The sequence below is a fragment of the Oryctolagus cuniculus genome, chromosome X (assembly GCF_964237555.1).
Source record: "Oryctolagus cuniculus chromosome X, mOryCun1.1, whole genome shotgun sequence".
Lineage (NCBI taxonomy): Eukaryota > Metazoa > Chordata > Mammalia > Lagomorpha > Leporidae > Oryctolagus > Oryctolagus cuniculus.
This window is the reverse complement of record NC_091453.1, coordinates 8,134,269-8,151,936: the sequence shown is the minus strand read 5'-3', so window position 1 is coordinate 8,151,936 and position 17,668 is coordinate 8,134,269. Positions and strand designations below refer to the sequence as shown.

General features: G+C 42.6%; 1 protein-coding gene across 1 annotated transcript in view; it reads right to left on the bottom strand.

Moving 5' to 3' along the window:
* The window catches only part of PHEX (phosphate regulating endopeptidase X-linked), a 226,293-nt gene that overhangs the window by 143,435 nt on the left and 65,190 nt on the right, over positions 1–17,668 (bottom strand). Inside the window, exons 10-11 of the mRNA XM_002719974.5 lie at positions 11,914–12,007; positions 8,588–8,716 (exon numbers count right to left, since the gene is read on the bottom strand). Coding sequence (XP_002720020.1) covers positions 8,588–8,716; positions 11,914–12,007 — 223 coding nt within the window. The remainder of the gene's footprint in view (positions 1–8,587; positions 8,717–11,913; positions 12,008–17,668) is intronic.

The following is a 17,668-nucleotide window of genomic DNA, read 5'->3' as shown; positions in this document are numbered from 1 at the left end:
ATTGACCTTCATGTGACTTCTGCCATCAACGTTTACTCAACCACTGAGAGAAACGGTGAGCAGGGGAATTGGAGGACATAAAGAATATTAATGGCAGCGCATCAATTCAATTATCTTAGCTCACTAATGAGGCGAACTCCTAGTGTAGAGAGGTTGCAAGTTCAAATTCCACCACAGCAATTGGACCCGGGTGGGTTTTTAAGCCCATAACACCAGCTGCAGCAGGATCGGGTGGGAGGAGAAGTCTTCACAAGAATTGCTACCAGAATTGCTTACTCACAGAGCAGCTCACAATAATGGTAGATAATTTAGGGCATCTATGGTATTACTTGGTGACACGAACAATGTCTTTACTGTAAAGGGCGAAAAGTTACGAGTGCAGGAGGAATTAGTGACCTGCTTATATAGTAAATAAATTTTTAAATTTTATTTATTTGACAGAGAGACAAAGACCTACAGACAGAAAGAGATCTCTTATGTGCTGGTTCAACCCCACCAAATACCTGCAACAGCCAAGGAGGGGCGCTAAAGCTGGAAACCAGAAACAATCCAGGTCCCCCACAGGAGTGGCAGAAACCCAATTATGTGGATCATCACCACAGTTGCCTAGCGTGTGAATTAACAGGAAGCAGGAGTCGGGAGCCACAGCTGAGAGCTGAACCCAGGCACTCTGATGTGGGACATAGGGACCCTAACTGGCAGCTTAACCACTCAACCCAGCTCAATAAAGTCTAAGCCCAAAGTGTAGTCAAAGATTTACTCTGCTCTACTTAGATTAACCTTCATCCTTTACGGAAGAGACCAGTGACTTTAGCTTTGATCTGAAGGCTGACAGAGACTCTCTCCTCGAGCAAACCTTAGTCAGGCTCCTCTCCAAGCCATCTTCTCAACTAAGCTTCAGTTTCGCTTCCCTGCCTGCCCCTGCCACCCCCATACAGTTCTGGCTGGGCCTGTCCAGCCCAGTTCTAGCAAGAATCCTGCTACATCACTTTAGAAGTAATCCCCTACCCTTGACTTGATCACCATGGAATACCTTCAGCAAGAATCCTGTTAAGTTGGATTGGGACTTGACCCACCCTTAATGTCTCCCGTTAGTAATTTTGCATCCACAGACCCCACATTCTGCTCATTGGCCACAAATTTCCAGCTGTCTTTGTTATATATGGTATTGCACCTGATCTTCCTCCCCTATTGCAATAGATTTAACTCCTATTGCAAATAGTGCTCAATAAAGTCTTCCTTAATATTTTTATTTGATAAGTGTCAAAATAATTTTTTTCTTTAACAAAATTCATCGTATGAAAAAACACAGAAAACTTAACAGAGCACCAAAAAATTTTTACTGGCAGGATGAATAAAGGTAAGTAGTTTGGGGATATAGTATCTACAATGAAAAAAAAAAACACAATATGGCTCAATACAGAATATGGCTCAGCCAAAATGTTAGAATACAAACCCCAACTTTGCTGAATTTTCTAGAAAATTTCATAGTTAAACAAAAAAAGACCTTTTATGGGTCAGCCTTGTGGCGCAGTGGGTTAAGCTGCCATCTGCAGCGCTGGCATTCCATATGGGCACCAGTTCAAGTCCTGGCTGTTCCATTTCTGATCCAGCCCCCTGCTAATGCACCTGGGAAAGCAGCAGAAGGTGGCCCAAGTGCTTGGGCCCCTGCCATCCATGTGGGAGACCTGGAAGAATCTCCTTGCTTCAGCCTGGCCAAGCACCAACAGTCACGACCATTTGGGGAGTGAGTCAGTGTATAGAAGATTTCTCTCTGTGTGTCTCTCCCTCTAACTCTGCCTTTCATATAATTATAATAAATTTAAAAAAAAAAAAAGAAAGAAAAGGAAATACTGGAAATTGAGCTCAAAGTGTAAACCGAACCAAAGATACACCTGCAAATCACCTTAGATTAAATCTCTGATAATAAGCTTCTTCTTTTTTTTTTTTTTTTTTTTTTTTTTTGAGAGGCAGAGTTAGACAGTGAGAGAGAGAGACAGAGAGTAAGGTCTTCCTTTTCCATTGGTTCACTCCCCAAATGGCCACTACGGCCGGCGTGCTGCGCAGATCCAAAGCCAAGAGCCAGGTGCTTCCTCCTGGTCTCCCACGCGGGTGCAGGGCCCAAACACTTGGGCCATCCTCCACTGCCTTCCCGGGCCACAGCAGAGAGCTGGACTGGAAGAGAAGCAACGGGGACAGAATCTGGCACCCCAACCGGGACTAAAACCTGGGGTGCCAGCGCCACAGGCAGAGGATTAGCCAAGTGAGCTGTGGCACTGGCCATAAGCTTCTTATTGTTTACCTCTTTCTTCTAAGAATTATACAAACACAAAAATACAATGTCAACTGATTGGAGTTGATTGAATTTTCACTGTATTTATCTTTAAAATACTGAAATATTACAAGCAAAACTTATTCTAAGTGTTTCCTACGTTGAAAATCCTAAGAAACAGGGGATGGGTGATGTTTTTTAACATAATAGCTGAATATTAGGACAAAGTATTTTTCAGAGAAAAACAAAGGAATGGAACCCTGACTTGAGGCTAAATTGTCTGGGCCTGAACCCCATCTAAAACCTTTTTCAAACCATATAACTCAGGGAATTGACTTAAACCTTTTTTAATGTAAATATTTTATTTATTTATTTATTTGAGAGGTAGAGTTACAGACAGTAAGAGAGAGAGAGAGACAGAGAGAAAGGTCTTCCTTCCGTTGGTTCACCTCCCCAATTGGCCGCTATGGCCGGAGCGCTGCGCCAATCTGAAGCCAGGAGCCAGGTGCTTCCTCCTGGTCTCCCATGCAGGTGCAGGGGCCCAAGCACTTGGGCCATCCTCCACTGCCCTCCCGGGCCACAGCAGAGAGCTGGACTGGAAGAGGAGCAACTGGGACTAGAACCCGGCGCCCACATGGGATGCCAGTGCCGCAGGCAGAGGATTAACCTACTACGCCATGGCACTGGCCCTGACTTGAACTTTCTAAGCCTCAATTTCCTCATCTAAAAAATGGGGGCACTAACAGCACTTCCAGAGTCTTTGTGAGGATTAAATGAGTTCACACAGAGAATGCACTTAGAAGACTCCTGGACACCTAGCTAAACCGGTAAAACCTAACTACTGCTATTATTGTCAGCACCAGATTTTAAAACCAGGATGTCCGAACTATGACAGGCACAGTACTCTACTCGCACAGGCACACAATCCCTTCCCTTCCTGGCTTTTGTTAGCATTGTCACTTAACCTCCATGGATGTGGATATCTATATCTAGGGCATTTACTTGTATATTACAGATACAAATTAACATTAATAAGAAGAATTAAATAGGAACGAAAAATATCAACTGACAATTTTAGACACCCTTCCCACACATACCTCACCCTCTCTCCTGTCATTGAAGTCACGAACATACGCACTAGGACTTGTGACAGGAGGACGAGAGCATCATTCCTCTTACGTGACAATACCTCATAATTCCCTGCAGAAGTCCTACTTTCATATGTATAACATTCCACAAAAGCAACTTTTTAAATGCTCAGCTAGCAGGACATATTTTAAAAGTTTTATTTATTTGCTTGAAAACTGGCATGACAGATAGAGAGGGAGGAGGTAAGGAAGAAGAGAAAGAAAGAGATCTTCCGTCTGCTGATTCACTTCCCAAATGCACACAAGAGCCAGGACAGGGCCAGGTTTAAGACAGGAGCCAGAATCTCCAGTGTCTCACATAGGCGACAGAAATCCAAGTTCCTGGGCCATTGTCGGCTGCCACATAGGAGCATTAGTAGGAAGCTGGATAGAAAACAGAGGTGGACTTGATCCCAGGCACTCAGATGTGGGATTGGCCATGGTAAGCCAGACTTAATCTTACATATTTTTCAATTACACTAATACATGATCTTCATGTTAGTACGGTAAAAAATTAAGTTCTATGACATATAAGGTTATGATTTTGGGGTTCTGAAGATTGGAGATGGCAATGGAGATAGAGAGGGGGAGGGAAGGAGGAAGTGTGAATATAAAAGTCACAAAATGTCCTCTGCAGGATATCTTTAGTTTTGCTCTCAGGGTATTGACCAAAATATTTCTTCAAGGATTATTTATTTATTTGAAAGGCAGAGGTACAAAGAGAGGAGAGACAGGGAGATCTTCCATTCACTGGCTCACTCCCCAAATGACCCCAACAGCCAGGGCTGGGTCAGGCCAAAACCAGGAGCCTGGATGGGAAGTAGAAGAGCTGGGTCTCGAACCAGCGTCCATATGGGATGCTGACTTTGCAGGCAGAGGCTTCACCTGCTATGCCACAATGCCAGCCCCAAGGTTTTTAATGTACAGGATTTCATATGAAAATCTCTATTTCTGACTGCTCTTGAAAAAAACAAAAAAATAAATAAAAACCAGAAGCCTAGGTGGCAACCTAGGTCTGCATGAAAATAATTGGCTAGAGATGAGTGTCATCTGAATTCTGGATAGCACATTCACTCCCGTTCACCACTAGCGTGTCCCAGGCAACAAAGTCAAATGCAATTACTATTTATCATTACACTTGTCCTGACTTCTGTTTGCATCCCATCAGCTTTACTCCTGCATGTTATTTAATGTTACTCATTGACCGTCAGACTGCTTGAGCTTGGAACTTGCGGGTTTGACTTGCCCCAGTCCTTCACATCCCGCGGGCACGGAACATCTTCAACTTGGAAATTCTACCACATGCTGTCCCTGAGTCAAGGAGAAGTTCGTCTCCCAAGCACTTGCCGGAGAGAACGGTCTGGAATGTTTCCTCCTCTAAGAAGGTATCCCAGAAAATGTGAAGGCTCCTCACCAGTTCGTGCCTCGACTCCAACCCTCACCCTTGTGCCCAGGCCGGGACTCTTCGTATTGCTTGAGCCCGTCCTCTCGGACAGGAGAGCCTCCCCTGAAAGCCAGTCAGCCACTGTCCGGCATTGCCGACTTCGCAGTCCTGGTTACTCGCACCCTCTCTCCTAGTGACTGAGCCCTGCCATGCTGAGCCCAAGTGATTCTTTAATTCTTTACCCTGGCAATGCCCAATATGGTAGCCACGCTGCAACTGAACACTTAGAAAGTGGCCAGTCTGAAGTGAGATACACTGTAGTACAGGTTACATATGGCATTTCAAAGCTTAGTATGAACAAAAGCATATAAGCCACCATATTAGTAACATATTAATTATGCACTGAAATGACAATATTTTAGATAGATTAAAGTAAACAAAATATATTATGAAAATTAACTTCATCTATTTCCTTTCACTTTTTTTAGTGCCACTACAAGAAAAAATTAAAATTACGCATCTGCCTTGTATCTGAGTTCTATAACACTGAGCTTCTTTGGACCACAAAGACAACGACTGTCCAAAGAGCTCAGCGGCTCCCTACTCTCACGCCACTATCCTTTCCCTCGAGTGTAAGCAGGCTTGCGGATAATCCCACCTGGGTTAAGGCTCGGCCCTAACCCAGGCAGATAGCACTTTTCAAAGGAAAATTAAACATTCCAGGGAGAAAAAAAGTAACAAGCCTGCAGGTCACACACGAGATTTGGCGTAGTCCATTGAAAACAATCCGAATCACAGAAATCGTCAATACTCTGAAAACTGAAGCAGTTAGTTGCACTAATACAACAGGTCTTAGAAAATGAAATGTTACTGCAGAAGTCAACAGGCCTGGCCTGCTCTCATGAATCACCAGAGCTCGTTTTTGGTGGTAACAGGAGACAAAGGAACAAGGCAAAGGCCTTGCTGCTCAAGGTGTGAAGTAAGATCTTGGGTCCTACCCCGAATCCAAGTCTGAAAGGTGCTGATAAAATGCAGGAAGATACTGCATTTGTACAAGAACATCCTCACGTGATTCATGTACCACTTAAGTTTGACAAGTACCTGAGGTTTAACCTTCTGATCATATTCATTTGCTTAGTAAACTTTTTTTGGTAAATAAACAACAGCAGCCTTTAGCCTGAGTGAGAGACCCTGGAATTTGCCCCACTAGGGATCTTTCTGTTTTTTTCTTTGGGTTGTAGCTTATAATACAGAATGTTTTTCAAATAAATCAGTGGTTCCAGGTGGTTCTTGGATGGGAGCCCTGTAACTAGGTTATAAAAAGCCAGATATTTCTCTTAGAAGTTTCCAACTTATACATTCCCTGAGGTAAACAGCTTCAGCATAATAAGGGAGGCAAGTAATATTACGTCCAAGGGATCAGTATCCGTGCAACTATCAAACTACCCCACGGACATCAAAATAAGGGTAGAAACTGCCAAAATCAACTTTATTTTAGAATGTCACACCCAACACATGAAAAAGGAACTCTTGCACCAAAACTGAGAAAAACAAATTTAATCCACATACTTTTCATATTATTTAAAATTCTTCTACTGCCAAAAACAACTTGTGCTGTATATGAAAAACAAAACCTCTATCATTTCTTAATTGTTTTTAATATTCTTCCCAGAGCTTATAATGTTACCACTATGCTCAGCTGTTAAGTTCTCCACCCATTTACTCAGACCAACGTGCAACAGAAAAGATACAATGAAAGCACTAATTTCAAAATCAGACATTAATGCCTCAGTGGAATTATTTGCAAGAGAACCTTCAGGTTCAGATACAGCACCTCAAACTTCACAGAAAATTCCCCCAAAGTGCCCAACAGCAATAAAAACAAATACAAGTAAATGTACTTATATTTATAGTTTTCCAAAGGAAACATCAGTGCAAGACACACAATGTATTATGTATTGCTACATAACACCAACTATGTGCAACATCATGAGTTCACACATGTTGTTATGCCGTTTCCTTTCAATTCAATGTTTATTACCCATCTGCCTCCAAGATGCTCTGATATTCATATCTGATTGACTTCATGGAATATTTACTAGTTAATCATGCCTGGATACACCAAAAACAAAATTCACATACAACACAATTGGTTAAATCCAAATTTCTAATTCAAAATACACCCTCTCAATAGAAAAAATGAATACTCTGATTTAAAAATGGGCAAATAATCTGAAAAGACATTTTTTCAAAAAACATAGGCAAATACCAAGTAGGATCTGAAAAGGAGCTTGATATCACTAATTGCCAGGGAAATGCAAATCAAAAAATAAGAGGATATCACTCCACATCTGATAGTATAGCTATTATAAAAAAAATCAAGAGATAACAAGTGTCAGTGAGAACACGGGAAAAAAGAACACTTGTACACTCTTCGTGGGAAAATAAACCGGCACAGCCATTATAACAAATAGTCTCAGGATCCTCTAAAAATTAATAAAGGAACTACCTTATGATTCAGCCATCCCACTACTGCTTATATATCCAAAGGAAATGAAGAGACATCTATACTCCCATATTCTTTGGAGTATTATCCACAATAGTCAAGCTACTGAATCAACCTAAATGTCTCATCAGTGAATGAATGAATGAAGAAAATATGTATACACACAGACAGCGAAATATGATCCAGCCATAAAAAGAAGGAAATCCTCTTCCAGTCCAGCTCTCTGCTGTGGCCCGGGAAGGCAGTGGAGGATGGCCCAAGTCTTGGGCCCTGTACCCGCATGGGAGACCAGGAGGAAGCACCTGGCTCCTGGCTTCGGATCAGTGCAGCGCACCAGCCGTAGCAGCCATCTGGGAGGTGAACCAATGGAAGGAAGACCTTTCTCTCTGTCTCTCTCTCTCTCTCTCTCACTATCTAACTCTGCCTGTCAAAAAAAAAAAAGAAGGAAATCCTGCCTTTTGTGACAACATAGATAAATATACAAGACATGTTGCTACATGAAGTAAGCTAGACACTGAAAGACAAATACTGCATAATCTCACTTATATGTAGAACCTAAACAAAAGTTGAATTCCTAGAAGCAGGAAGTAAAGCTGTAGTTGCCAGGGGCTGAGGGGGAGATAAGAGATACTAATCGAAGAGTACGAACTTTCAGTTATGAGTAAGTTCTGGGGATCTACCATACAGGCTGGTGACTATGGTTACTAATAATGTGTTATATACTTGAAATTAGGTAAATCTTAACTGTTCTCACCACCTATACATCCCAAAGGTAAACAAGTATGGAGATAAATGTGTTAATCTAATTGCAGTAATAATTTCACAATGTATATCAAATCATCATTCAGTACACTTTTGAATATGTACAATTTTCAATTGTCAAATGTGCCTCAATTAAGGTAGAATTAAACACACACACACAATTTCTCTCTCTCTCTCTTTCTCTCTCTCTCTCTCCCCCAGTGCAGCTGAAAGGGAAAGAGCAGATCATGTTCCCACGGTGACCTCAAACTTCAACGAGACCTAGACTTAGACCTAGTTTATTCACTCTCCCACTGCCCTGCACAGTGACTTCACACCACCTCTCCTCTCCTCTAACCTTCACTATCTCTTCATAGATTCCTTCCCTCATTTGATGACCTTCCTCTGCCTGTATTTCACTGACATGGTTAAAGAATCCAAAGAGAATACCTATAGAGCTCTGCCTTGTGGAAGGCTGCCATTGACCTGCTGACTACAACCTTGGCACATCTGGCTAGCTCAAGATGATGTTTCCACATCTGGGGAGCACCACTTACCATCTCCTTCTTGCCTTCCTGGAAGTGCACATCCACAAACATTTTCCCAACAACATAAGGCAGGGCACTTTCAATAAAGTTTACACATTTGTCCCACTGAGGCAGCAATGTTGTAGTCCCCTGGATTACCTGTGGAAGATAATTGATGCACACTGAGCTTCCCTTGAATAAAACCTATCATTTAAAAAAATCCAAACAACCTGAAGAAAATAGTCTATAAAACATTGCACACCCAACCCATATACATGTCCGACAGAGGCAAAGGTAAAATCACATGAAGAAAAAAACCTCTGCTTCTCCCCAATTATATTTAAAACTCAATGAAAATATTCTGACAGTGAAAAACAATATACTTCTCCTTCTCTTCCAATTTTTTTCCATTAAACCAAGGATCCAGATGATGATGGCTTTTCTGAAGTCACCAGGGACATAAGAGGATGCTGTTCAAGGGTCCAGACAGTATTTCATGTCTACTGAGGAAAAACATCTCTGGAGAACTGAAGTTCCCCTACGAGAGGTCTAGAATCAAAGGGTGATCAAAGTTCCTGACCAGAAGGGTTTCCTTTCTTTACACAGTACACCCAACAAGGCCGACCAGGAGAACATGGCTTACCATGAATAACCCAGGGAGCATATTTACATTGTGTCACAGCAAAGCTACACACTGGCAAACAGGCAAAATACAGGTGTAAACATTTTTCCATCTGTCCCAATTATACATTACAAGAAAACATTTATAAACAAGTGGGGAGCTTCCAAAGCAGGACTTGGAAGGCTCAAAGGTTTATTCATGGGAATGAAACAGAGAAATAAATACAGTTTCAGTTGCTCTCGGAGACTCAGGGTGTAGGCAGGCAGTGAGAGAGGGAGGCCTGAGGACGGGGACCGGAAGTGCCTCTTGCACAACAGGAGACCCTGGCTGTCCAAGCAGGGTGAACAGGATTAACACTGAAACACATCTATCTTTCTTCTGCTTTCTGGTGACGTGACCCCTCTTGGAGATAAGGGATGGATCTATTTTTAAAACCTCTACAGAAAGAGATCCTACACCCTTCTTTGGCAATACAATATTATATTTAGCACGTCCTGCCCAAGAAACATCCCCTTATAGCTAACCTCAAATTTTCACACGCTACTTCTTACACCTTTCTGTCCCTCTCACACGGGCTCTTCACAGTAGGGGTAGAAAGCAGCTGGCTCGCATTTTTATGTGAGCCATAGGAGTTAAAAATACACACACGCACAAATCTACTTGTTTTTATCTTAACCCTTTGATATGACCTAAATATACACAGTTGGTTTTATGTTGTTCTCTGTAAAGTGACTTTATATTCTAGTAACTTTAGAGGGTCAAATGTATCCAAAATAATCCAAGAGTAATGGCTTACTAAGAATCTCTGTACTTCTTAGTTTCTCAAATAAACTAAGACCTCTGTGAATGAAGTAGAGGCTTAGAAGATCTGATTTCTCTTCACTTTAAATTGTTAGAGAAAGTAAACATAGACATATTATTTAAAAGCCAAGGGGCCAGCACTGTGGTGCAATAGGTTAAGCCTCTGCCTGCAGCGCTGGCATCCCGTATGGGCGTCAGTTCAAGTTCCAGCTGCTCCACTTCTGATCCAGCTCTCTGCTGTGGCCTGGGAAAGCAGTGGAAGATGGCCCAAGTCCTTGGGCCCCTGCACCCACGTGGGAGACCTGGAAGAAGCTCATGGCTTCTGACTTTGGACTGGTGCAGCTCTGGATGTTGTAGCCATTTGGGGAGTGAACCAGGGGATAGAAGACCTTTCTGTCTCTCCCTCTCACTGTCTGTAACTCTACTTCTCAAATAAATAAATAAAATCTTAAAAAAAAAGCTACAACATCTTTAAGGTCTCTAGCGCTGGGAGAATTTCTCAGATACAAGCCGCAGAAACAAAGATGAGAGGATTGCCTGTGTAAATCCAGAGGCAAACAAGGTAGGGGAGAGAAGCAAAGCTCGAGGAGCTAGGTGAGGAGGACAAAGAAAGTACTTCAGACCAATGATGGAGGTCTACAGGAGACAAAAGTGGGGCGGGCCTCCTGGGCCTAGCCGAATTAGGATAGATTCAAAGAGGAAAGATCCGCATAAGGTTAAAGCAAATACTCTAATGCCCAAATTGAAAATGAAACTTTCCCACCGAACACATCTAGCACACACTTCTTGAATAATCAGACTAATGAGAACAAAAGATAGCTGCAGTACACAGGTCACCCAAATGCATTCCTTCAGTCTAATGGAAACGGTGCACCCTTGATCAACAGCTGCCCTTTCCCCACCTGTGTCAACCTCTTTGCCTTTTGTAACCACCTTTCTGTTGTCTGTTTCCATGACGTCAACCTTTTTATATTCCACATATAAATGAAATCATATAATATTTGTATTTAAGTTCCTGGTGACCAAAGTCAACAATACTATATATGTCAAAATTACTGAAAAGATTTTTTTTTACCTTCTCAAGGTGATAGGCATGCTAATTAGCTTGACTAAATATTTCTTTTCTTTTTTTTTTTGACAGGCAGAGTGGACAGTGAGAGAGAGAGAGACAGAGAGAAAGGTCTTCCTTTGCCGTTGGTTCACCCTCCAATGGCCGCTGCGGCCGGCGCGCTGCAGCCGGTGCACCGCGCTGATCCGATGGCAGGAGCCAGGAGCCAGGTGCTTTTCCTGGTCTCCCATGGGGTGCAGGGCCCAAGTACTTGGGCCATCCTCCACTGCACTCCCTGGCCACAGCAGAGAGCTGGCCTGGAAGAGGGGCAACCGGGACAGAATCCGGCGCCCCGACCGGGACTAGAACCCGGTGTGCCGGCGCCGCAAGGCAGAGGATTAGCCTAGTGAGCCGCGGCGCCGGCCTTGACTAAATATTTCTATAATGTATACATAGACCAAGACATCAAATTATACCTCACAAATACATAAAATCATTCTCTGTTCGAGAAATAAAAAATGAAAACACAGTGACAAATATATCGCTAAAAAATATGAAGACTATATTTATAATGACCTTGTTAAAATCATTGGGAAAAAATGGGAATAATTTTATAAGAACAGGAAGGTAAAAACCATCTGACAGTGCCAAGTATTGCCCTAAATACATTTATACACCCCAACAAAGTAGAACTTGAGTATAGGTTACTGTATGTAAGTTACACCTGAATAAAAAGGAAAAATACCAAATAAAAATAGAGCTTGGGCTGTAAAGCTCCTTCCAATCCTCTAAGATGATTTTCTTTTATTAAATCAGTTAATATACAGACTGTTCCAGCATGTAAAGTTAGCCAGTGATGTAACACTGCAACCTTCTTCAACTCACCCGTGAGAATTCCAGCCACCTATATTGAAAACGCCTGCTGAGGTTTGGAATTCTGGAATAAACCATTCTCCATACCAAATAGTTGGCAATGGTCCTGTTAACAGAGAGAAATGAACATTTATTGTATTTTAGGTTGCTATCTGATGCTCTGCAGAATACTGTTGGAAAAACTCTTGGCAAAGAGCCAGGGAGGGATCTCTTGCTCAAACAAAAATGCAGCACTGCTGGAGAAATGACATAAGATGATTCAATGTCAACAAGTGCAACCAAAATTGGCTAGCCTTTCACCACCTGCTATAGATAGATGAAATGAAGATTCCAGCCCCAGGCCTCAGGATAAACATTTTGATTTCACTCTTAGAGAATAGAATCCGCTGTTGCTCAGCCTTCCGTATCTGAAAAATTGTGAATGCCTTCAAATTCTAAGGTAACTCGATACTATATGCATTCTCTGCCTTTGGAGGGTAACAGCAAATTATTGGCTAATAGCAATTCCCTAAATTTGTACCCCAGTTCTACACTTGCTAAGCATGGATGTTTGGGCAAGTCACTTAAGCCCTCTGATTTATCTTTCCTTGTAATACAATGAGGATGATCCCTAACTCACAGGAATGGTATCAGGTTAAAATAAATCACAAAATGTTTGACAAAGAATTCCCAGGATTTTGTTGTTGCCATCTACTTCCAAATATACATATAATACCATATGTTCATGTAATACTTATGATACATATTTTTAAAAATGTTACATTGCAAAGGTTGCCTTTTTCTATAAGCAAAAAGTACCCTGACTTCAGAATGATGTGTGATCTGAGTTAATTTCTAACCCAATACTGATGAATTTTTAATGACCTATGTCCTCCCAGTTGTGCCATTACCATGGTGATTAATAACACACATTCCTGAGATGGCTCTTGGGTCAGCTAGAAATGTGAGAGCAGTGTAACATGATGATGCTAACCAGCCCATTAAGAACAACTCACACTGTTATTTGCACAGTGCTCTAACACAGTGGATGAGCACTCCTACCAATAAAATATTTTTCAGTATATATCCCAATATATGATGCTTATTTAAATTTATACAGATATAGTTACAGACTAATATAGAAAGAATGTTTTAATAACTAGAGAATTAAAATTTCAAAAGATGAAATACAATAAAAATATTTTCAAACACCATTAGGTTCATTCCTTAAGATATATTATCCACATAGGATTAGATCAACACAAAAAGAAAAGTGGCTGTAAATCCACATTGCATATAGTCTTCTTGGCTATTTCAGAAATTTTTGACCTATCCTTATCAGATTTTGTTAGACCAACACTGTTTCGTCCTTGTCATCTGGTTAGCCAAGATGGCATACTAGCAGGAGGGAAGGATCACTCCTGCCAGTTTCTTCCCAGTTACTTGCGCTTATATTATCAGTAATAGCTTCAATTCCTATTTCTCTGCAAGAATTTTTTAAGGCACTTGTCCATGTTGTGAGACACATAAACTAGATAAATTAGGTAATAAAATTCATACATCTACAGCTGTCTACAAATGGCTCGAGATCCCTTTGAATATAGCAAATGAAAATAAACCCAGGAGGAGGACACTGCCTCCCTTCATGTGTGCCATATGGATCAAATGAAGGCCCGTGACCATCTATAATATAGAATTCAATAAATCTTAATTATTCTGAAATCTGAAAAAGTTTCTAGAATTTTCTTATTGGATCCAATGGCCCTTGCTGGGGTATGCACCAGTCCTCCACAGAGATCATTGCCCTCATCAACTAAGTCTAGCTCTTAGCTATGCTCTGTTGAGGTCATTATCATAAATATGCAGTTTTTAGCCATTCCTTCAGAGCTTTTGTTTGCATGTTCCTACTCCTAAACAAGACAAAATACTCACTGAGCATTTAATGTTGGCCAAGTATTGTGGCAGATACCATACAGAACATAAAGAACTATGAAAGCAGCACCTACAGTTAGAGAACTAAAAGTCTAGCTAGGGACACAGGACTTCATATTTCAGCTTCTTCCTATAACTGTGTTTATATTAAAAGGACAGACTAAGTATAAAAGGGATTCTTCATTCACTCACTCAACACATCCTGAATATTGAGAAATGTACTAATAGTTCTAGGAGCTGGGTAGATGGAACGGTGAGAAATATCTACTCTCCGATCACCTGAAGCACTGAGCAGGAGTGATGAGGCAAGTGTGTTAGTCATTATTCTGCAGACTGCAGCATTGAAAAATGGGTGCCAGATTCTCTACTGAAAGGACAACACACTTCAAAAGGGTAGGCTTTGCAAGGAGGACAGGGCTTGAGCTATGCCTTAAGGTTAGAAGGCTCTAGTGCGGTGGGGGCTAGCACTGTGGCATAGCGTTATGGTGGGTAAAGCTGCCACCTCCAACTACAGTATCCCATATGGCCACTGTTTCCATTCCTAGCTGCTGCACTCTGGATCCAGCTCCCTGCTAATGGTGTGGGAAGGCAGTGGAGGATGGCCCAAGTGCTTAGGTCCCTGTACCCATGTGGGAGACCAGGAGGAAGCTCCTGGCTTCAGCCTGACGCAGCCCTGTGAATGAGCAAATGGAAGACTTTTGTCTCTTTCCCTGTTTCTCTGTAACTCTGCCTTTCAAATAAATAAATAAATCCTTTTAAGAAAAAGACAATTTTGGTGTGTAGAGTAGGAACATGAACTCTAAATAACGGAGGAAGAGGCCTGCATGTTGGAGGGGAAGGTGAGCAGGATCATCACTCAAGGCAGTGGGGAGAAAGGCCAGCCACACCGGGGACACCTCGACAGCAATGAAGTTCTGGAGATAAGCATGAGCCTAACACAAAACACTGCTTGTCACGTGGGCAAGCTGTGCTGGATCCACAGGTGCAAATTAAAAGGGGGTCAATCACCAGCAGATGTGATTCGACAAATCCCAAAGATACTCCCTCAAAGGGTGGTGATGAGCCAGATCAACCAGGAAGTTAGGATGGGATACGATGAAGGTCCCACAATTGTGTCCCACAATTGAAGACACAATGTGGCAGAATTATATTGGAGTTTCAGGAGCAAGGGCCTGTCTGGATCCTCTGATATTAGCCCACATAAGAATCTTACATTATCTTATGATCCTCACAGCACTGCTATAGGAGAGATGTTACTATACCCATTTTATGTATAAGGAAACTTGAGGCTCATAACCATTAAGAAACTCATCACATAGAAGAGCTTCAACTGCTACAATCACCTGTAGTTGTTTTGAAAAGTCCAAATGCCCCAACCAACCAATTAAATCACAATCACTAGGATGAGACTTAGCAAAAATATTGGTTTTAAATCTACTCCCAGGGTCGATGCTGTGGTGTAGCAGGTAAAGCTGTCGCCTACAGTGCTGGCATCCCATACGGGCACCAGTTCGTGTCCCAGCTGCTCCACTCCCAATCCAGCTCTCTGCTATGGCCTGGGAAAGTAATGGAAGAAGGCCCAAGTCCTTGGGCCTCTGCACCTGCGTGGGAGACCCGGAAGAAGCTCCTGGCTCCTGGCTTCGGATCGGTGCAGCTCTGTTGTGGCCACCTGGGGAGTGAACTAACGGATGGAAGACCTCCCTCTTTCTCTCTGTAACTCTGCCTTTCAAATAAATCAATCTTAAAAAAAAAATCTACCCTCACTAAGCCCAATGTGTGGCCAAATAAGTGAACCACTACAGTGAGCATTGAGGGCCAGACCAGAGGCGAGTGTGTCTAACTCTGAAACCACTGCACTCTTGCGCACCACATAGGGATCAAAGAGAACCTCAAATTCAGCTAAGATTTCTTGACCATTCATAGAGATTCCAAAACACTCCAAGAAAGGTAATTTGCAGATATCTGTGAGTATAAAAAGACAATAGTTAAGCTTTCTTGGCCAAGGAATTACCAAGATGATAGCATAACAACAAGAGATCTGAGCACTGGAAGATGGAGTGCGAGGAAACTCACACAGGGTGACAATGGCGCTGATGCTCCACTGTGCTATAAATAGGCTGACAGGATGCTATGGAGCACAGCTTTGGAGTGCTAATATCATCACGCCAGGAACAGCCACCACCATAATGACTGAATCACTGCCACCTAATGATCAAATATATCAAAAAAAAAAAAAAATCCAACTCAGCAACAGCAACAGTCCTGGAAAATAACACATCATAAATTTTTTTTGGTCCCAAAAAGCATTTTCAGCAGTATGATAACTTCCCCAAATGGCAATAAATAAAATAGAGGAAGAGAACCCACTACTAAGAGTGCAATATGAAATCCTTTTCCTGAATCCTCTGACTTGGAAGATTTTTTTTTTTAATGACAATTTTTTAAAGATTTATTTATTTATTTGAAAGTCAGAGTTTTACATACACACAGAGAGAAAGAGAGAGAGAGACAGAGACAGAGACAGAGAGAAAGGTCTTCTATCCGCTGGTTCACTCGCCAGATGGCCGCGACAGCCGGAGCTGCACCGATCTGAAGCCTGGAGCCAGGAGCTTCTTCCAGGTCTCCTACATGGGTGTGGGTGCAGGGGACCATGAACTTGGGCCATCTTCTACTGATTTCCCAGGTCTTAGCAGAGATCTGGATCGGAAGTAGAGCAGCCAGGTCTTGAACCGGCGCCCATATGGGATGCCGGCACTTCAAGTCAGGGCATTAACCTGCTGCACCACAGCCCTGGCCCCCATGACTTGGAAGATTTTTTACAAGAAGCCTTTGCTGGTCTTTCATGCACAGGGAGGCAGCCTGTCAAGTTTCCCCCACCCAACAATAAACCTTTTCCCTTACTCCAGTGTTTGGTATTTTTTTTATGATCTTTCATTGGTGCTAAAACCTGGAACCAGGATCTCCCTTCGAACCTGTTGTCCCCTTGGGGATGGGAGCTGCCTCGGGATCCTGGACTTCTACCAACCACAAAACTCACCCCTGGACCTCCTTCTCTGTCACCAAACATTCTGAGGTCTCCAGCCAAACATCAGCCCTCCAAAATTCCTTAGGTAAAGTGGGGCAGGTGGAGGATCCTCTCATTGCGACTCTCTATGGGTTGTGGTTCTACGGGACTTCACCCTGAAGTCCTGGTACCAGGCAACACAACTCCTACAGCCTCGTACCTCTATGGACTGTGTCCAGGTAACAGCAGGTGTGGGTGACGACTCAATCCCCTGTTTCCCTTCTAAGGGCTATGCCCTGGGCTCTAGTGGGTGCATGGGAGACGACCCACCCTCTGTTCCCACATCAGATGGCTGTGATCTCAGGGACGCCTGATTTCCACCAGTCCAACTCTACAGGTCGCCATGGGAGCTTTGTCCCATATTCCATATGATCCTCCTCTCAGTTGTCTCCTACCTTGACAACCCATCTAAATGGCTGCTTAATGGCACATTTAACCCCAACATTATTGGGATCTCTACCACTTCTGTGAGCATTCGGAAAAGTGGAAGGAGATTTCCTATGTCTAAGCCTTCTATCTCCACTCATGTCCTCAGACTCAAACTCTCTTAACTTCCAAAGCTCTCTCTAAAAAGCCCAAACTCCGGCTCTCATCGTGTCACTCAAAGTATGGGAAATCTAAGCTCCTGCTCGCCCCTATCATAGAACCAGCCTTTGCCCAAGTCTACACCCCCTGCCTTATCTATGATCCTCTCTAACACCCTCCTCCAGGAGAAGCTAAGGCAAGTTTGCCATCAACCCTCCAGCCCTGGTCTTCCAATTGGTCTTCACTCTTCCCCCTCCAGATCCAATT